General features: G+C 40.7%; 1 protein-coding gene and 1 non-coding gene across 2 annotated transcripts in view; both read right to left on the bottom strand.

Moving 5' to 3' along the window:
* The window catches only part of RIPOR2 (RHO family interacting cell polarization regulator 2), a 107,094-nt gene that overhangs the window by 47,675 nt on the left and 37,588 nt on the right, over positions 1–21,831 (bottom strand). Inside the window, exon 2 of the mRNA XM_068960628.1 lies at positions 1,265–1,391. Coding sequence (XP_068816729.1) covers positions 1,265–1,391 — 127 coding nt within the window. The remainder of the gene's footprint in view (positions 1–1,264; positions 1,392–21,831) is intronic.
* On the bottom strand, positions 14,347–14,453 carry LOC138069870 (U6 spliceosomal RNA). Its single transcript, XR_011144134.1, has one exon. It is a non-coding gene; the product is annotated as a U6 spliceosomal RNA (small nuclear RNA).

Raw genomic sequence — 21,831 nt, 5'->3', positions numbered from 1 at the left:
ATCAATGAATTGATCTGGAAATAGATCAATGAATAGAGAACCCAGAAATAAACCCTCCTATATATGGTCAATTAATTTATGACAGAGGAGTCAAGAATATACAATGGGGGAAAGACAGTCTCTTTAATAAATGGTGCTGGAGAAACTGGACAGCTACATGCAAAAGAATGAAACTGGACCCTCTCTTACACCACATAAAAATGTTAACTCAAAATGGGCTAAAGACTTGAATGTAAGACCTGAAACCACAAAACTCCTAAAATAAAACATAGGCAGTAAACTCCTTGACACAGGTCTTGGCTGTGACTTTTTGAATAAAACACCAAAAGCAAAAGCAAGCAAAGCAAAAATATACAAGAAAGACTACATCAAACTAAAAAAACGAAAAGCTTCTACAAAGCAAAGGAAACCATCAACAAAATAAAAGGAATACTATTCACCCATAAACAACAATGAAATCTTGCCATTTGTGACAACATAGAAGGACCTTGAGGGCATCAATACGTAAGGAAGTAAGTCAGATCAATGTACAATCTAAAAGAAAAAAAAAACAACCAAGTTTGTAGATATAGAGAACCAATTGGTGGCTGTCAGAGGCAGGGATTGAAGGGTAGGTAAGAGAAATGGGCCAAGGGGGTCAAAAGGCGAAAAGGGAAAAAAGAACAATTTAAATTGGCAGGGAAAGACTACCATAGATGGTGCTGAAATGGGTATAGAAAGAACCTTTACTATTCTGTAAGAAAATATGTAAATGTACACCCTCAAAACAGGCAATGGATGTAAATGAACTGGTTATTCCCAAAGTATAGACAAAAGACAAGTAAACTTATGAAAACACATTTAACCTCAATTAAGGATGATCTAAAAGACTGAGAAAGATTTTTAGAAAATGCTCAGTATCAGCAGATGTGTGGATAAAGGCAAATTTGTTGTTACTGGTTAGAGGATAAATGGGCTCAAACGTTTGGAGGCACTTTAGCAACAGGTATCAAAAAATACGAAAAACATGGGGCGGGGGTGGAGCGGGGGTAGGGAGAGCTACGCACACATATTGCTAGCTTGTCCTAAATCTTCAGCCATCTCCTTTGCAGGAGCAATTCTTAAATGATAGAAATTTGGGGAACATTACATCTTTTTCATGAAAGAGATTAAAACAGCACAGGTGTGTGTTTTGACCAGGCCACATGGACACGGACCTTGTTCAGAGCATCAGGGTTCGCATCCCTCTCAAGCTGTGTCCCAAGAGACAACCATCATGACTTGCCTGGATCGCCGCTCCTGAAGGCCACTGAACCCCGCAAAGGACTGGCTCCTGATGATCCCATTGGGCCCTCCAGGCGAGAAGGACTGGGATCCTACCAACATGATTTCTGGGAGTCTGGCTGGTAGTCCTGTAAGACAATGGAAAGGTTAAGGCAAATAACTGGCAGGTTCAAACAGAAAACATGCTAAGCCTGTCAACGATAATAGGAGGTGACATGGGGTAAGTCATGGGGTGAGTCATCGCTGTTAGATGCTTGTAAGACTTCTTTCCTATGACATGTTCTTTTTAACCCAAAGGGTTCAGATCTTAGGTAAAGAAACACACAAAGACATAAATAAATATAAATTAGACACCATTATCAGTTACTTTAGGGTTCCTTCAGGGATTTTTTTTTTAAACAAGGTTCAACCATACCTTCCAAATCATGGAAACTTTGTAATGTTTCCCTCCATTTAGAACAGCAATAGCATCAGCAGAAGCACACAAATAGGCCAAGTCAAGTTTCAGACAGGCTCTGTGTCGCATTCAAAGCACGGCTCAGTCTTAGGGTGGAATTCTACACTTGGAAGTCACAAGACAAAAAACACTAGGTTTCCTGAGAGATGAACTTACTTAAACTTGTTCTCCCTTTTTCTACACTTAAGTATATTTTGAGAGATCAGATCATGCTGCTATTGTGGCAGTGAGAAAAAAAGACGCGCACAGGGAGTCCTCACAAGAGCAGTGATAATCGAGGTTATGATAAGAACCCATGAGAAGAGGCAAGGAAGGTAAAGGGGAAAATATAGCAGAAAGCACACGCCGCATTTCAGTCACCAGCTCGCCTTTTGTAAAGACTCGGCACCGCTGACCAAGATGCGTTGTCAAAACACAACTTCAGGTGCTTCCCTGGTGGGCCAGTGGCTAAGACTCAGAGCTCCCAATGCAGGGGGCCCAGGTTCGATTTCTGGTCAGGGAGCTAGATCCCACGTGATGCAACTAAGCGTCTCAATGCCGTAGCTGAAGATCCCGCATTTCGCAGTGAAGATCAAAGATCCCATGTGCCCCAATTGAGACCCAGCACAGCCAAATAAATAAGAGAAATAAATGTTTAACAAAAAGACAAAACTTAAGCTGGACAGAAGCCTAAGATTAGTTTCCCCAAAGGACTGCCCTAGAACAGTTAGGTAATTCTATTCCTTTTATATCAAGAAGAGTCAAAGCACATACCATTGTTTTAGCAGGTAACCTCAGTCCAGAGAGGGGGACGGGCCAGCAGGAGGAAGGAGACACAGCCCCTCTCCAGGCTAAAGACTTCCAAAGTGGGCAGACACCAACAGCATCAATAGTTGCCCTTAAAAAACCTAGCAAACAAGCAAGCAAAGCTGAAAATCAGCAGCAGAACGCTCCTGTGGTCCACCTAAATGTGATGGAAAAGCCAGTATCACTGAGACCGGCTCAGAGCTCTTGGAAGCAGCTCAGTCATGGGCGGAGGTCTGAATGAGTTGCTTCCCCAGAGAGAAAAGAACAAACAGCCCCTTCCCCAGGAGGCTGCAGGCTCCTGAGCCCCCTCCTCCACAGCCACCGAGAAGAAAGCAGCTCTGGGCTGCATGCATTCTTGCATGCACACTGGCGCTGACTCACTTGGCAAGAGGCTTTGCAGTGAGCAACAGGTTGCTCTTTGATCTGGGTGGGACAGGCATCCCATCCATTCCAGCTAGGGATGGGGGCAGGGAAGCTGAAATTTGGGAGCATTCTCCAGGATTTTAAAAGCGATGATGTAGAAGTATGCACAGTCAATAATATTAATATCTAACGCATGAAAGGCAGGACAAAATGTAGTGCAGAGAGACTCTTTCTGATGCCGCTCCTCACCCCAACGTTCAAAACTAACCACAATTTACACTTAAGTCCTTAATAAGGTCCTCCCAAGTGTTCTTTGTTGCTTACTAAGAAGTCTATCCAATTTTCATTAAAAACACCTTCTTAGGTTCATAAAGCAGGCCTGTGCTATCTTTGCATCACATGTAAACATAGCAAACATCTATAATAAATATCAAGAAAAAGGTCCAGAAAATTTAATAAATATCAGGAAAACATGTTCTTTTTGTACTCAATAATCTTGTTATAGAAAACATACCTTAATGTCTCAATTTGGCAAATTTAGTCAGTTTCATATCTCACTTTTTCAATTATTGTCCAATAGGTCTGTTGCATCCTAGCAAGCTTTGGTCATGGGAAAAAGACTTAAAAGTGTGTGAAATATTTTAACTGTGTTATTGTTTTGACTTCCTAGAGATTACATTTTTAAACAAAAAAGATTTTTTTCTCGTACCCACTGCATCAGTAATTGGATGGACTCCTAGGCATTCTGATATAAATGATATGGACCTGAGTATTGGGATTTTGAAAAGGACCGCAGGTGGTTCTGATGCTCAGCCAAGAAAAGAAAAAAAAAGATGATGCTGAATTGGTTGAAATTTTCAAACTCAACCAAAACAATTTGCTACAATTTCTCAAATATCCAACTTAAAAAAAAGAGTCTTAAGCCTCTCTTTGGAAAGTTTAAATGTTAAATGAATTAAACATTAGAGTTGGATAGTGAAATAATTTTTTCCCTTCCTTTTTTTCAGTACCAGGTAAGAAAGCTGCTGCTGCTTCTTTTAAAGAAAGGCTTTATTGCTTTGCCAGGTAAAGGGAGACACACCAGCCTTCTGCCTCAAAAAACTATGTGTCTCCAGGCACACTTCTTGAGAACAAAAATGTCTGTCTTGAATTCTGAGTTTGTAAATTGCTTCGGGATGTCCTCAGACGCTTTTCATTACAGTTACTTGTTGAATGGATGCCTGCTGGGAACAGGAAGAGGGGTTAAGCAGTTTTGTGAATGTTCTGTTTTGCCTATCTGGTCTGCGAAATGATCATTATCTATCAGAGAAAAATTGGCTGATAGCTGGCTTAGGCTGAGATCCCTATCCTGCCATCAGCTCCCCTAGAGGCTGACTCACTGCCTAAGGAGAGTCATAAAATAAGTTTGAGGGCTTCTGCACAAAGTTAGGCTCTTGAGAAAAAGGAGTAGGTTGAGAAAGGGAAGAGCTGGAGGGATGATGGGTAACGGTGCGCAAAGCACGCCCCTGCCCATACCCCTAACCCTGAAGTGGGGGTGGCTACTTGGCTACTAGTCTTCCAGCAGCCTCAGCCATTCCCCAGTGGCTAGATACTCTGTAACTCTGCTATCACCTTTTTGATGACACCACTCCCACCTCCTGGAGCCTTAAGTCCTCAAGCTGCTCACCGGCTTCCTAGACTCACAGACCTGCTTTCTTCCAGCAAAACTATCCCTAAAGCTACGTACTCATTTGCAGGCTTTAAGGATTCGAAACTGGTTTTTTGTCATTTGCATTTTACTAGCAGATGCTTCTTTGAAGCAATGCCTTCCCCTAAGGAAAGGACTAATGTACTAATATCAATAGAATTGCATTATCACTGCTAATAGCGGTATAAAGTGATACCCAAAGCTTGGAAGACAACTGGTAGTATCTTCTATTTAATGTGTAAAACACATTTATCCTTCAATATGTCACATCTACTCTTTGCTATCTCCTGTGTAGAAATACTCAACTTCACAAAAAGTTATATACGGGGAAGTTAATGACAGTCAACTATGTAATAGGAGAAAAGTGGAAATGATATAAATATTAATCATTATGGGAATGATTAATACATTATGGTATAACCTGAGCAGTTATAACAATATGCCCACACAGAAAGACCCTCCCTACCTCAGAACAAATTGCAGAACAAATTAGAGTATGATACCAGGAATGTTGAAAACAAAATATAAAATTATGTACATGAATCAAAAAGTTCTGAAAGTATACATAGACAGTCCATGGAGAGGTGGGATTGAGTGGCAGTCAGAAACATTTTAATTTTCCTATATTGTTTAAATTTTTGTAAAGGAAATGGATTTATGTATGATTGATATGATGCCAAATACTTTTTTGAAACTGCAGAAATTTAGAGTTATCTAGAGTTGGGACTTGGAGAAGGCAATGGCACCCCACTCCAGTACTCTTGCCTGGAAAATCCCATAGACAGAGGAGCCTGGAAGGCTGCAGTCCATGGGGTCGCTGAGGGTCGGACACGACTGAGTGACTTCACTTTCACTTTCATGAATTGGAGAAGGAAATGGTAACCCACTCCAGTGTTCTTGCCTGGAGAATCCCAGGGACGGGGGAGCCTGGTGGGCTGCCATCTATGGGGTCGCACAGAGTCGGACACAACTGAAACGACTTAGCAGCAGCAGCAGCAGCAGAGTTGGGACTACAGAGGAGAGAGATCTCACATACAAGAACATATAAGACAACTTTGATGGGTAACAGCTCTATTTATACAGTTTGTTGTTTATATCTGTAAGTCCTGCAAAGGAGAAATATGATTTCTGAGAAATAAGGTATTAGGTTTCATAAATTCTGATTACACCCTAATAATTCAGATTCCTCAATGAAGTTTCCATGATGAGCTTTGAATTATAGACCAACTTCTTTATTTTCATCTGAAGGACTTCTAGAGATGGGACTGGACTCCTGGTAAGAGGTACTATACCCAGTACATATTGCTAAGACTCACCAAATACCATGCCTAATAAGCAAGAAATTCCACATAAAACAACACTCTTCTTGGGCTGCTGCTACTTGAAACTTTCCAGCTTTCTAGCTCTAGAAACTAGACATGTTTCTAGTTCTCAAGTTACTGACTTCTCACCTGGTCTTTCTGAAAATGCCAGCAGAACTAATATTCATTTATGTGCATTAAATGAAAGGTCTCGAACCTTAGGCAAACAGTGAAGCTGCTATGGTTTGTTCCTTACTTTGCTTTGTCCCAGGCAGCCCAGGCAGTTACACCATGTGGCCACCCCTGCCCCACAATTCCCATAATCCCTGGGAAGCATCGACTCTTTCTGGAGGAATCCCAAGCACTTTGACTAAGAGTTGAATGAACCCTACCATTCGGAGCCGAGCCTCCTAGCACAGAAGACAGCCACAATTGTTTCTCTTCTTGACTTTTTATACAGTGAAAACTGCTGCCTTCTCCCTGGCTATGCAGTGCTAAGATCCAAGTGAACACACAACAGAGTCTTTTGACATAAAATGAGTACAGGATTTCACGTGTTCTGATATGACACAGTGATATAAGTAGACTGGGTCTTGGTGGGTGTGATGAGCCACCATGTGACCTGAAGTTCCTAGTTTGTTTAAATTAGAAGGTAGCTTATCAAATCAGGCAATTTGGGAAGAGCACTGAGTCTGGAGATGGTAGGGTCTGGGGAGGGTGGATGTGAGGCAGATAAAAAAGATCAAGGGATCAAGAGGTTGCCCCTTCACCCCACTAGATTTCTTGCCTTGTTTGGGCCAAAAATAAAAGGTCCAATACGAGCACAGTTCAGAGGGGAGACTAGCCAGTGCCCTGGAGAACTCAAAGATAACCTGATTCTTAAGAATAAATGAATGAATGACAGAGGTCAACCTTGGAGAATTGCTTGGAGGACGGGAAACGAAGGGCATCCATCACAGAGCAGGGCTCTGCAGTAGATCCTAACACGCAGCTCCTGACAGTGCTTCCGGTAGAAATAGCAAAAACGGAAGAAAAATGCTTTGAAAGTTCAGTCCAGGTGACAGTTCCATTTCCCCTTACATTTTTATAAACTGGTATTCTGGTTTATACTTTCTGGTGAATTTGATTAGCCTGAGTTAGCAAGCCTCTCTCCCCAAGTGTGAACAACTCCTTTTGGAGACTCTCAAGGTTAGGTAAGGCAGGGTGAGCTCTTTTCATCACCTCTCAGGCACGAATCTCCAAATGAACGAGTTCACAGTAGACGTGTTAGAAGCATTGATTAACCATAATTGGACAAAGCAACCAGTCAGGAGAAGGAATGTTACTAAGTATACTGAGACTCATGAAAGGAAATAGGAATCCTTAGGTTATTTTTTAGTTTTTCCAAGCATAAAAGCACTCTGCTGCATTAGGATAATACAGAGAAGTAAAAAGAAGTTAGGGCAGGGATGGGGAATAAAGAACCATATAGTTTCTATCCACCCAAAGACAACCACCAGTAGAATTTTGGTGCATACAATTTTCTTCAACTCAATAATTTTGAGCACAGTACATACTAAATAGTGTATGCTGCTTTTTCTATCATATTCTTTTTTTTTAGAACTATATTTTATGGTTTAGAATTGGCTTTTCTCTTCAACTACCTATAAGAAGGTACTTAGGAGCTTCCCTGTGGCTCAGACAGTAAAGAATCTGCCTACACTGCAGGAAATCTGAGTTCAATCCCTGGGTTGGGAAGATCCCCTGGAGAAGGAAATGACACCCATTCCAGTACTCTTGACTGGAGAATCCCATGGACAGAGGAACCTGATGGGCCATAATTCATGGGGTTACAAAGAATCGGACGTGACTGAGTGACTAACACACACTAGGTCGACCCACACTCCAGGTGCTCCTTTGGATGATAAAAGGGATCCATTCAGTCTGCATCACGCTGCTGCTGTTTAGTCGCTACGTTGTGTCCAACTCTTTGTGACTACATGGACTGTAGAATATCCAGCCAAGCTCCTCTGTCCACGGGATTTCCCAGGCAAGAATACTGGAGTGGGTTGTCATTTCCTTCTCCAGGAGATCTTCTCCACCGAGGGGTTGAACCTGTGTCTCCTGCATTGGCAACCAGATTCTTTACCACTGAGCCACCAAGGAAAATCCAGTCTCTATGATAGATGCCTTTTATTTTTGATTTTAAGATATGGTCAAAGGCAAAGTGTATCCTTGCAAGAATGATTTCCCTATGGGAAAGGAAGGAGCAGATTAGCATTTGTACATGCTGGAGATGCAGGACATCAAGTATTATGAAATTTAAAAAACAGCCACACAACAGCTGGACATCACTCTCTTCACCCTGCAAAAGTAAAGGTTTTTATGATCTGTTTCCCTTCTTTTTCATTTAGCTGAATTCTCCAATATACAACACAAACAGGTAATTCTGGAAGATCCCCACTACTGACAGAAAATATAAGAGACATCTGTGATTTCAGAACAAAGAGTTTCTTCTCACTGAAGCATTTCTCATAGGGGGAGAATGTCAACTTAGAAATCAATAGTGGCATAGCTAAAAGCTATACCAGCTCCACCTTAGACTGAGACTAATCTTCTGTGATAAGGCAAGAGCCAGCAGGTCAGCTGGCAGGTTGCTGGGGTGACATGCAGGCAAAAGTAGACAATTCTACAATTAACTTGTGTTGGCTTGGTGCCAGGGATGGGAACAGGCAAAGGATCATGAGACAACTTTGTGTCTCATGACAACTATATGTGTGTGGAAGTGTTAAAAAAACTGCTGTGATGATTGCTGGACAATGTATACATTTCCTGAAACTCAAACTATATACTTAAGATGAATTCAATTTATGATACGTAATTTTACATCAATAAAGCTGTTGGAAAATCTCTATCAGTTTCCAGAAAAAGTCATCATTCCTTCTGCAAGAGGAAATGCCAAGGAATCAGGACCTGAAAAGGAAAAGCTCAATTAATAAGGAGCCACCTGAGAGCTGAATATTTTCATGTTTTGATCCTTTTCCCTGTAGGCACCACATAAGACGCAGCACACTGGCCCCACTGTGCTTCCTGACTCATTTCATCATGCCCAGGTTGTGTTCCTCCGCTCCCCACTCCTAACAATGCCATCCTGTTTATGCTCCCCCACATACTGGTCAAGAGCAAAAGTATAATTCAGCTGTCTGAAAGAGGCATGTGGGCCAGATGTGAATAGCCTGCTATGCTAAATGATTATTTAAGATGAATCCTAAAAATAGGTGTCTGTGTATTATACGGTTGCAAGGTACCTATTACAGAACAGTTGACTAATCTTAAAAAAAAAAAGTGGATATATTTAAGTCATTGGCTTTTTTTCTGTAGTGTTCTGTCTTAAAATAAATCAAGGCAAGGCTAATATTTGCTTCTCAGTTGTCAGCTTCTGTTTACTAACCAAGTGATAAATACATGCGTGAGCTATTACACTGATGAACTGAGACAAGTGACGTGAATGGATGAAGAACCTTATAGAACGAAGTTGATGTCAACTTTGATCCCTTGGTTAAGGTGTTGGATGCCTGGAAAGTTTCTATTTTTGCCTTTGTAACTGGCAAGTGGTTGGTAAGGAGGTACTTTGAGGCTATGCAAATATCTTGTTTCTTTAACCTAGAAGTTTTAGCAACCATTGATGATTTTTTCCCAAATCAATTATCATTATGATGGTGGCAAAATGGTGTGCTTTGAACTCAGTCATTGTTTTGTACTGTAAGAGCTTTCTTGAATCCTTTTATTTGTTTTTATTTACTGTCAGGTGTGTTGGGATGGACTCATGGATTCTGATTTTATTCAGTGGGTTTGATCCATTACTACTGTTTGATGCAAAAGTCAACTGTTTCCTGAAGCATTTTCTGAGCAAATCAACCAGCTCAACCAGAGGAATCTTGCCATGTGAACCACAAAATTTCCAGTATTTTTGGTTGCACTTCTATCTTATCTATTTATTTATTGTTTTCAAAGTTTGGTGTTTATTTAACTGATTTTTTCAATTACTTTTTATTGGAGTGTAGTTGAATTGATTTATAGTTGATTTACAATGTTGTATTTCAGGTATGTAGCAAAGTGAATCAATTATACATATATATGTATACATATATATGTCATATATCCACTCTTTTTTAGATTCTATTCCCATGTAGGTCATTTCAAAGTATTGAGTTCAGTTTTCTGTGCTATACAGTAGGTTCTTATTAGTTATCTATTTTATATATCAGTTCAGTTCAGTCGCTCAGTTGTGTCCGACTCTGTGATCCCATGGACCACAGCACGCCAGGCCTCTCTGTCCATCACCAACTCTTGGAGTTTACCCAAACTCCTGTTCATTGAGTTGGTGATGCCATCCAACCATCTCATCCTCTGTCGTCCCCTTCTCCTCCTGCCATCAATCTTTCCCAGCATAAGGGTCTTTTCAAATGAGTCAGCTCTTCACATTATGTGGCCAAAGTATTGGAGTTTCAGCTTCAACATCAGTGCTTCCAAAGAACACTCAGGACTGATCTCCTTTAGGATGGACTGGTTGGATCTCCTTGCAGTCCAAGGGACTCTCAAGAGTCTACTCCAACACCACAGTTCAAAAGGATCAATTCTTCGGTGCTCAGCTTTCTTTATAGTCCAACTCTCACATCCATACATCATGACTACTGGAAAAACCATATCCTTGACTAGACGGACATTTGTTGGCAAAGTAATGTCTCTGCTTTTTAATATGCTGTCTAGGTTGGTCGTAACTTTAATGTCTAGGTTCTAGGCTGGTCATAATTTTATATATAGTACTGCATATACGTCAATTCTAATCTCCCAATTTATCCCTCCCTCTCTTTCCCCCTTGGTAATCATAAGTTTGTTTTGTACATCCGTGACTCTATTACTGACAAAACTTCCAATTATTGATGGGAATTAACATACTCAGGGACTCGGTGTTTTATAACTATTTCCCTGAATGTTTCACCTCTTTTAACAAGCTACAAACTTCTTGAGCATAGGTACCATCTATCTGTACCAAATTCTTTGATGCTCAGGGTAGGATAGAAAAGCATTGTCTCTGGAGCCAGGTAACCCAGGTTTCACTCAAGTTCTCTCTGAGCTCCAATTTTTCTTGTCAATAAAATGAGGATAATAAGACCTAAGTTACCAAAGCTGTTGCAAGGAGAAAATGAGATAATGTATGTAAAAATCTTAGTGTGGAATAATGGTTTCTTTTCTACTATCAATGTCTAGAATGAGCCCTTAGAAGGTATAAGGTATATCTGACTTTTATCCATCAAATAGAATGCACTAATTATAAAACCATACATACTTTTTAGGGAAAGAGATAGTATTAGTCGCTTGGTTGTGTTCAACTCTTTGCAACCCCATGGAGTGTTGCCTGCCAGGCTCCTCTGCCCATGAAATTCTCCAGGCAAGAATATTGCGGTGGGTTGCCATTCCCTTCTCCAGGGGATCTTTCTGACTCAGGGATTGAACCTGGGTCTCCTGCACTGCAGGCGGTTTCTTTACTGACTGAGCTACCAGGGAAGCTGAAAGAAATATATAGAAATAAAGAAATTTGATATTACTGCTCCTCTCTTTCTTTCTCTTTTATTCCCCCCTCAAACCAATGAGAGCAGAGCACTGTGAAGCTATTTTCAGCATCTTGCAGAACCATTTGAAGAGTAAAGAAGAAACGTTAATTGCATGTCTACTCACTGGAACAGTCAGTTGTAAGAACTTCTATATAATTGACACCATTTCAGCCTGAGGAAAATGAAAACCCCCTCTTCTTCCATTCTGGTGGATTAAATAAATGCAGAGAGGAGCAGCTGGCCTCACGATAATTAGAAGAGAAATGATTCAGGACCTAAAACTTGCTTAAATGTCAAGGGGGGTTGAATGGATTTTGACTAATGTTGTCATAACTCATTTTAAAATGCAAAGTCGAAAACACTTAGAGACCCTCATTTGGTGCAAAGTAGACATCAAAACAGGACCAACTGTTTCCTGGTTCAAAGGAAAAAACATTTTGTGCTTAAATGAAGCTTGAAGCTATTAGCAATAATAAGTCAATTTACTAATTAAAAAAAACACACAAAACAGTAAAAACCATGCACATCAAAAGGGGAAATTTCTTGGAAACACTGTCCTCATAGACAGCTTGGCTGATCCTGCTGAGAAAAAAGTCCACCCACCACAAACCCTCATTATTTGATCATCAGATTCAAAAACAACGCTCCAGTATGAAGGAAATGGCCCCATGCCTGTTGTTACCAGCTCCTCTAGGCTTTCCCTGCATGTAGCCTGTTTACCCCTAGAGCTTGGCAACTCACTTCTAGCTAATGGTGATTATTGCTTCTTTACTTCAAAATACACCAAACTGGTACTAACATCTTCTGCTGTTATTTGATTTTACTAAAATTACCATTTTTTTACAGTTTTTTTTTTAATTGGCTTTACTTTTTAAAGCACTTTTAGGCTCAGAGCAAAATTGAGCAGAAGGTACAGAAATTTCCTATATACTCCCTGCCCCTATATATGCACAGTCTCCCCTACTATCAACCCCCACCAGAGTTGTACACTTGCTACAGTCAATGAACCCACATTGTCACATCACCATCATCCAAAGTCTGTAATTTTCATTAGGATTCACTCTTGGTCTTCTACATCCTATGAGTTTGGGAATATGTGTAATGACTTGTCCACCATAAGAGCATAGGGAAGCAAAATTTCCCATCTCTGAATGTGTCTATTTTGCATGTGGATTAATTTAAGCTGATTATCTTGAGAAATGGAAGACTCAAGAAGTTTGAAATTACAATTTTTTGTACTTTATTTTTAGAGCAGTTTTACTTTGTATTTATTATTTATTTTTTGGCATGCGGAACTTCCTGGACCAAGGATTGAACCTGTACCCCATGCAGAGGAAGCTTGGAGTCTTAGTCACTAAACCACTGGAGAAATCTCTAAATCACCATTTTTTTTTTTTTGTAAGCTCATAGTTTTTATTATTTTCACTAGAATGGAGTACATCTTTGGCCACCTTAAAGAGAAAAAGCCCTTTGGTTCTAGAAAATTGTCCCCAACAGCGTGCTGGGACGCATAAGCATGCACCATGCACGGTTCCTTTGCCTAGCATGTGTGTCTAAAATACATTTGTTCATGGGCATGAGAGTCAGGTAGAATATGGAACTGAACCTTATAATTAAGCTATATGATTTAGCTCATCTCAGAGAAAGGAGATGAATTATCTTAAAGCTTTTTAGATATGGCCTACACAATCAAACAAATAGATTTTTCTTATGATCAATTAATTTATTTCTGGCCATCAGAGCAATTAAGTGGAATTATTGGAGGGTTGACTGGCAATTTTATGTGATGGCACGCATGCATGCTTAGCTGCTAAGTAGCGTCTGACTCTATGATCCCACGGATTGCAGCACACCAGGCTCCTCCGTCCAAGGTTTCTTGCAGACAAGAATACTGGAGTGGGTTGCTATTTCCTTCTCCAGGGGATCTTCCTGACACAGGGATTGAAGCTGTATCTCCTGCATTGGCAGGTTGATTCTTTACCACTGAGTCACCTTACAGCTAAAGACCTCAACTCAACTATGGTAATGCCATAGGATCACAGCTTTCGTTTGCACTAGGAGGTGACAGTTAAGCCTTGCTTAGGTAAAGCAATGGACTTAAAGCCAAGGCAGTCTTTTCAAACTCAAGTTACATTCGTCATTTTATTTCTGTTGTTATGACAACACTTTTAAAAGCAGTACTTCAAATGCTTAGCATTCAGGCATCTTATTATAGACTTGAATATAATACACAAAGGTATAAAGCACAGCTCGTAGGGGTTTTGAAGGAGTCGAGATGCACAGTTAGAACACCTGGATACCTTCTCAGCTTTGGCCCCTGAAGCTCCTTCACTTGGCTTTTTTATGTAAAAAAATAGTGAGGGCTCATCCAGAGGAGGGAAGATGAAAGAATTTACGTGGGAAGATATGCATTATTATTCACAGTCTCTATTCTGATACTCTTGATTACAGCCTGCGTCATGGCTTTTTTAGAAGTCTGTAAGTGATGGTGTGTTCTGATCAACTTCAAGAGCCTATTGTTAGCTATTGGAGTGATTCGTTTATATAACTGTAGCTCTATAGAAAAAGTTCTCATAACATAGACTTATTATGAAAATTAATAATCTATAAAGGGAGAGTGCTTTTAGCATGAATCTGTAACAGGAAGCAATGATCTGCTGTGTCTGCACTATAGTCCGGTAAAAGCAGAGAAATGTTTATTAAACCTTATGTTTTAATCTTTTAAATTGAAGCACAGGTGATTTACAATCTGTTAGTTTCAGGTATACACCAAAATGATTCAGTTATATTCTTTTTTCCGATTGTTATCCATTATAGATTATTACAGGATAAATGAAAATAGTTCCCTGTGTTATATAGCAAGTCCTTATTGCTTATCTATTTTACATGTAAGAGAAAAATACAGAATGCTTCACAAAGTTGCACGTGATCCTTGCACAGGGGCCGTGCTCATCTTCTCACTCTTGTTCCAATTTTAGTATACTTGCTGCTGAAGTGAGCACCATTTTTTTTAAAGCAACATACAAAGAAAAAGATGTTTTTACCAAGGAAATGAGTCAGTTGAATGTTGGCACTTTCTGATCATTATGTGTTGGGTTGGCAAAAAAGTTCCCTAAGATCGTATGGAAAAAACCCGAACAAATTTTTTGGCCAACCAGATATTAATAGGGAGAATTTTATCTCTATTGTTAATTCTCCCTGCCTTGGAGTACATTTTTTCTGATAATGTGACCTTGGTCTCCCTAAACCTGTGGTGTTCTGTCTGAAGTCATGTGAATTATTACTGAACAAAGTAGAGGTGAAAAAAGGAGGATGCAAATGATAACATTTCAGAAGAAACCAGTGTCAGAGAGTTACTCTGTGGTTCAACTAGAATAAGGCTGTGTTTGAAAGTGCCATCACATGCCAGCAGTTTCAAAGCTGTGTGGTTTCCCAGAGGCCCGCACACATGTTCTCTGCATGGTAATTTTAGCAAATTAAACTACTATAAAGGGAATAGTGGGTTCATTACTGGTCCTTGCTCCTGCATACCAAGAAGGTGGTCATATGAACAACATCTGCTGAGTTATTTTTGGTTGCCAAAACCAAATAATTTATAACCAGAATGCAAAGCAGTTAGGTATAGCTATGTGCAAATGCCTAGATTATCAACAAAGCAGAATTATGTTCCTTTTTATGATACATTAAGAGGGTAAAATCATTTCTTACTGTTCTTTGCTCCAACCAGAGGATTTGAAGCTGTAAAAACAGGAATGAAGCAAAAAGTCCATTTAATCCTTAAAGTACAATTTAGTTGCAAAGAAAGAACAAATGCTTATGGATCCCACACTGGACCCATCAACATATGGCAGACTCCCAACAGCAAAGACAAAAGAATACATTGCAGGCCTATTTGTACACATGTGAAATGCCGAATTACTTGGATTCTGAGCCCAAAGGCACTGTCAGGATACTTCCCCTCACAGAGGCCCACATAACTCCAAAAAATCACACGACGCTTCCAGTCAGCTAGCAAGTTAATCTCCACTCTTAGCTGTCTGTAATTCCTTGCCCATTCATGTCCTTAGCTAACCCACCTAGAGGGGAGTCAGATCCCCTTTTCAAAAGCAGGAAAAAGAAGGGTTGGAAGACTTTCCCCAAGACAACCTGTCTCCCCCACCACACCATTCCATCACCTGACTTACCAGTTTCAACCCTATTTTAGGCCCTTCCGTCTGAATTTACTCCATCCTCTGGTCACATTAGAATTGTTTGAAGGGCTATTTTTTATTTTCGGGGACTCAAATCTCACTCTGAAATGCTTGGTCTTCTCTTGGCTCTGGGTTTTAAATTTTGTCTCTAGTTCATTAGCAAGAAAATGGTTTTCATTCATTTTCTTGGGTCCTACCCACTGTCTCCATGCACCCTGTCCCTCTGGCCAGTCTGGGAGAAATAAAGTAGGTTAAGATCTTCACAGGGCTTCAGACTCCCTGCTGAGTAAATCATTTATTCATGGGAAAAAAGGAGGAGAAAGGACAAGATACTCAAGAAATATACTGTTGGGAGTCTGCCATATGTTGAAGGGTCCAGTGTGGGATCCATAAGTATTTGCTCTTTCTTGGCAACCAAACAGTACTTTAAGGGTTAAATGGGCTTTTTGCTTGAGTATCTTGTCCTTTCTCCTCCTTATACATCTAGATGCAATGTGTAGACCTTGTCCTGATTGTGATGACAAACCTACCGAAAAAAAGTCATTTTTGAGATATTTGGGACATTTTAACACGGATTAGACTTCAGATCATACTAAGGAAATATTGTTCATTTTGCTAGGTGTGAAATGGAATTAGGATCATGCAGAAATATGTCTACACTTTTGAGATGCCCATGGAAGTTTGTAGGAGTGAAATGACATATAGTTTAGATTTGCTTTAAGATGTTTTAACAACAATAACGGGGATATATGAAGCAAATATGGAAAATTCTTGACAATCATTGCACTGGGTGATGGGTTTTTAGGAATATGTTATTCCATCTGCTTTATTTATGTGCACATTTGAACATTTTAATGCGTCTACTGCTCCAGCATTGATACAAGAAAGCAATCCCGAATAGTGAATGGGTGTCAGGGCCCACATCTAGCATGAAGCAGTCAAGTATTGCGTCAGAAACTACTTCTTGGCCTTTAGCCCCTTTATGGAACACTTCAGAACACAGGGAATGTAAGAATGGGGGATGTAGCATGAAAGCAATACATGATGGTCTCTGTCCTCCTGAATCTCAGGGCAGATAAAGAGGAAGTCAGAGAGAAGGGAAATTTGTCTATTTTCTCTAGAAGGAGAAGGAGATTTGGTTTAGCCTGTTTGCTTGGTGGGCTGACCCAATCCCACTTCAAAGCAAACAAGAAGCCTATAATTTGACCACACTGGAGGTCAAATTAACTGGCTTTAATAAGTTCCAGACCCACCTAACTTTCCACTCCTCCTGGACCAACATCTGTGTAAACACAGAAACCCCAAACTAGGACCACCTCTCTTGGCCATGGAGCAGGTCAACAGGGAACAGAGCTATGGGATCACGGGAGCCTCAGATTTTGCCTCTGTCCTCTGGCTGGTTGGGAGAAGCGTGTGGGAATAGTCTGAGGCTTTCACCATGGACAGGGCCACAGAAGGGTCTGAGGTGTCAGGACTTGAACAAGTGCAGGCTCTGAGCAAGCTGGCAGTGCTGAGCCTGGGAGCATTAGTCATGCAAAAATGAAAAGATGAAATAATCTCTGCATAGGCAAGTTCAGTTTTCCAGTCAATTGACAGAGGCCTTCTCCACCACGGAGGTAGACATAGTGGCTCAGATGGTAAAGAATCTGCCTGCAATGCAGGAGACCCGGGTTTCATCCCCGAATTGGGAAGATCCCTAGAAGGGAATGGCAACCAACTTCAGTATTCGTGCCTAGAGGATTCCACTGACAGAGGAGCCTGGCGGGCTACAGTCCATGGGTCGCAAAGAGTCGGACATGACTGAGCGACTCACACTTTCATCTTCTCCACCATATAGGGCTTCTAAAGAATTTAGTACTGATGCCAAAGTTAAAAGAACTTAGAACAGGTGACCCTCTGGGGAATAAAAATAAAGAGAATGGTGCATCTTTTGGTGGCCACACAGCTGTTTGAATCTCTACTATCATCTAGCGAGGAGATTCATAATAACATTTCAAATCCGCGGGTCGGTCCTTTCCAAACGCTTTGACATCTATACTCTGAGAACAGCCATGCAGATAAGGTAGGGCAACTGTCCTGATTCCCATTGCACAGGTAAGGAGACCGATCTATAGACAACTGTACTAACAAGACTGTTGGCAGAACTGGCTCTAGCATCAGAGTTTCTGCCCATCTCTCCTTTCCTTTAGCTGAGAAAGCAGAACTCCTCCTCCAGTTTTCTTTGCCTTCTTATTCTTTAAATTTGGCCGTGACACGAGCCTTGCAGGATTTTAGTTCCCCAGCCCTCAGCAATGAAAGCTTGGAGTCCTAACCACCAGACCACCAGGGAACTCCCTTTTTTGCCTGTTTCTTAATATGGCTTTCCATCAACTTGGAAGGAAGGGTCACCAGTACTCAGAACGCCCTGTGACCTCACAGACATCATTAACTAGCACTGATCAGGTGCTCAGAGAGTTCAAGAACAATTGACCTTTGTTTCACTCTTACTCTTATTTTTTATTTTCTTATTCCATAACCATTCCCCATGAGCTTCTTCGGTGGTTCAGTGGATAAAGAACCCTCCTGCCAATGCAGGAGATGCACGAGACTCAGGTTCAGTCCCTGGATTGGGCGGATCTCCTGGAGAAGGGCATGGCAACCCACTCCAGTATTCTTGCCTGGAAAATTTCATAGGCAGAGAAGCCCGGCGGGCTACAGTCCAGGGGGTCATAAAGAGTCAGACACAGCTGAGTGGCTGAGCACTCATGGATTCACTCACTCAACCATTTCCCACAGTGAGATGCTCATTATAACACAGTATAACAATAATAACAGCATTTTAGAGTCAACAAATACAAGTGGGTAATCCTTGCTATTCAGCAGTAACAAGTTCATGACTAAATCCAGAAAGTCATGTTCACTGTTAGAAACTGAGTTACTGGGCTTTTTTGAAGACATTTACTACATTAAAATAAATATTTAACCTATATTTTGGCCTCTGCACCTTCCTATGGATATAACTATCAATAACCTCTAGAAAGAACATAATACAGTTTAGAGAGTCTCAAACCTGGCTGCATATTAGAATTACCTGGAGAGCTTTTTAATAATGTGATTGTCTGAGCCTCATCCCCAGTGGTTTCAATTTAATTGATTTGGGTAGAGCCTTGCCAAAGATACATAAAATCTTCCCAGGGTTTCATTTTTTTTTTCTCTGCACACCGTATGCCGTAATCTTGATCACATCTGCCTCCTATTCTTTCAATGCACAAAAAATTGAGTGACTAATGTTCTTTAGTTGCTTGATTCCAACTCCGATACAAAAAAAATATTTGGAAAAGGCATTGCCAGTTTTCACCAGAAACACAGGACAAAACTGCCTCACTTCTCTAATGGCAAAAAAGGAATGGCTTTGGGTATCCTAGGGTTTAAAAGAAAAACTGTCCACTGTGTGAAGACGCAAAAGTAACTCCCTATCAGGACTGGAACTCATGGTCATCTAATCTTCTGTTTCCCAACTGTGATGACAAAATATAGGCCTTCCGTGGCAGGGCTGCGGAGACCAAAGAATTCAGCCTGCCTGGCAGAAACACTTTATATTGTGGAGCCTTGATGAGTTGCCTGACCTCTCCAGACCATAATTACCTCATCTGTAAAAGTGGGAAAAGAAACAAACTCCCAGTTTGCTGTGAAAATTAAATATGCTAATGAATTCAAGCGCTTAGAACAGTGAAGAGCAGGCACTATTCTGATTGTTACCGTGATGAGGATGTATTACCAAGTTGTCTCCAGTTTAATGAGGTCTAGATGACAACATCCTGTGCATCTCCCAGAGAAAACTGGGAGGCTGATTTCATGAGTTTTATACTTTACCTAGGAGCTCATTTATAAGTACTGTACATTCTCAAGTCTCTTGAAAGTTGAATCAGCTGAGCTAGGCTTCAATTAGAGACTATATAATATCTGCAGAGGTGGTGGAAAAAAAGTTGATTCCCCCTAAATTAAAAAAAATGCAGTCGGTATTAAATACAGCACAAGATCCTAGGATACTTTACCACCAAGCAGGCGTCTGTAAGAGTTGATTTTCTACAGTATGATTTGTGAGCTTTTCAGTGGACGCCCTCCAGACAACCAGCTGCTCTGAACATTTTTCTCTTCTGAAGGATGTCATTCACATTGTGTTTCTCAAACCTCATCTCGACTTTGCAATTGAAAGCACAGAGAACGTTAAATGTGGGTGTTGAGTACAATCCAATGGGATGGGCAGAATTTGGAATGTGACCTGGGCAATGTCTTTAAAAAAAATGACATGCATTCATGTAAGAATGTATTTTGATCCCTAGGAGGGACAAAATTTTTCTCTGCACCAAAAATATATCATTCGGCAGTATGGGTTTATTGTTTCCGAGTCGGCAGTGCGGGTGTTTCAGCCCCAAGAGCAGATGCCCTCCAACTGTTCAGCCTGGGGTATGAGGGTGAAGAGAAAAGGGGGGCAACAGCATGGACAGGTGGCTGGACACAGCCAGTGATTGCACCCCCTACCCTTCTGCTGCCTTCCAGAGCTGGATTTCAGGCCATGCTGTGTGTCACAATTAATGTTCTCAGCAGGGAAGGGCAGTATCAAATTTATCAGTTATGTTTCTGTTAGGACTTTACTGAGTCAAGGAAAATGGTTTAGGTGGGAGCATTAGTCTTAGTAAATGAGAGTGCACTTAAACTGAACATATGCATATATAGGTTACATATTTCCTGAGAGTCAACTCAGAGATGATGTCATGCTATCATAGCTCTAATTTAAAGAGGGTCTTAGGTGAGACAGAATCTTAGAGATTGCTGCAGTCAGTGTGTTTGTCAGTAACAGAGAGAAGCAGCAAGTAGGAACAATGAAGCAGCGGGATCCAGAATCTCAAACACATACGTTCACATATAGACACCTCAAGTTTACGGTGTGTGGCTAGACCATCATTCTGCAGTCACACAGTTGGTGTGAATATCCTCTTTGGAACAACAACCTCTGCTTAGTTTCCTCGTCCCTAAACATTTACATCATTAAGTTATTGTGATCATTAAGGGAAATCAAGCCTGTAAAGTATATTGCACAGAGTACGTACTCAGTAAAACAGATGTCTGCTACCAACACCACCACCATCATCACCGTCATCATTATCATCAAGTCAAGGATAAAAAGACATACGGCCTCACCTAAACAATGAAAGTTTCATGTTTTTATGCTCTGCTTCATTTTGCTAGTCGAGTTGGTCTTGCTAAAACCCAAGGTCTCAAGTGCTGAAATCTGCTGCTGTAATAAGATTATCGTGAAGGTGCAACTCAATTGTCTCAGCTGGGCTCCCCTGTAAGGGCGTGTGGGGAAGGGAGCAGTCATCCTCAACCTTCTGTTAACCTTGTCTGAAGACAAAAATCTGATCACGGCATGTAACTTGACCTTAGAAAAGTTGAATCTTTTTTGTCCCCCCAAACAGAGCAACTGAAGGCTGAAAATACATATTTCTTTTTCCCTTCATGGAGTTTACTTTGATTGTTCCTTTTGTATCTTTAGGAGAATGTGATGGAGGGATTAGAGAATAAGAGTGAAGGTCAACGTGCAGTGTTGACTTCTGAACTTCACTGCAGTGCTCTGGTTTAACGAGCTCAATTTCACCTCGTCTAAGCTCCCACATAAGACATTTCTTTTACAATTCATTGCTGGGGTAATCTGCCCTTCAAGGAATTGCTCCAAGTCCATCTTTCTGATAGTAGTAACTTTAGTGATAACCTAGTATATACTTGTTTTGGTCTGGCTACAGGGAAGTTCAGAGCAAAACTTGCTGCTCAATCATAGCATAAACATTCATTCTTTAAAGTTAGGATATTGATTTTTCTGAGTTCCTCCTTTTGATACTTATTCTCTTTTTAATGGTATGATATTATAACCTGTCTCAAGTTTTTGAAAAGTTACAAAGAATAATTTTTTTTTAATAAACTTTAACCAAATCTAGTCAAAGCTATGATTTTTCCAGCAATCATATATGGATGTAAGAGCTGGACCATAAAAAAGGCTGAGCACTGAAGAACTGATACTTTCGAATTGTGGTGCTGGAGGAGACCCTTGAGAGTCCCTTGGCCTGCAAGGAGATCAAACTAGTCAATCCTAAAGGAGATCAGTCCTGACTGTTCACTGGAAGGACCGATGCTGAAGTTGAAGCTCCAGGAC

The sequence above is a fragment of the Capricornis sumatraensis genome, chromosome 22 (assembly GCF_032405125.1).
Source record: "Capricornis sumatraensis isolate serow.1 chromosome 22, serow.2, whole genome shotgun sequence".
NCBI lineage: Eukaryota > Metazoa > Chordata > Mammalia > Artiodactyla > Bovidae > Capricornis > Capricornis sumatraensis.
This window is presented reverse-complemented; position numbering and strand designations above follow the sequence as displayed.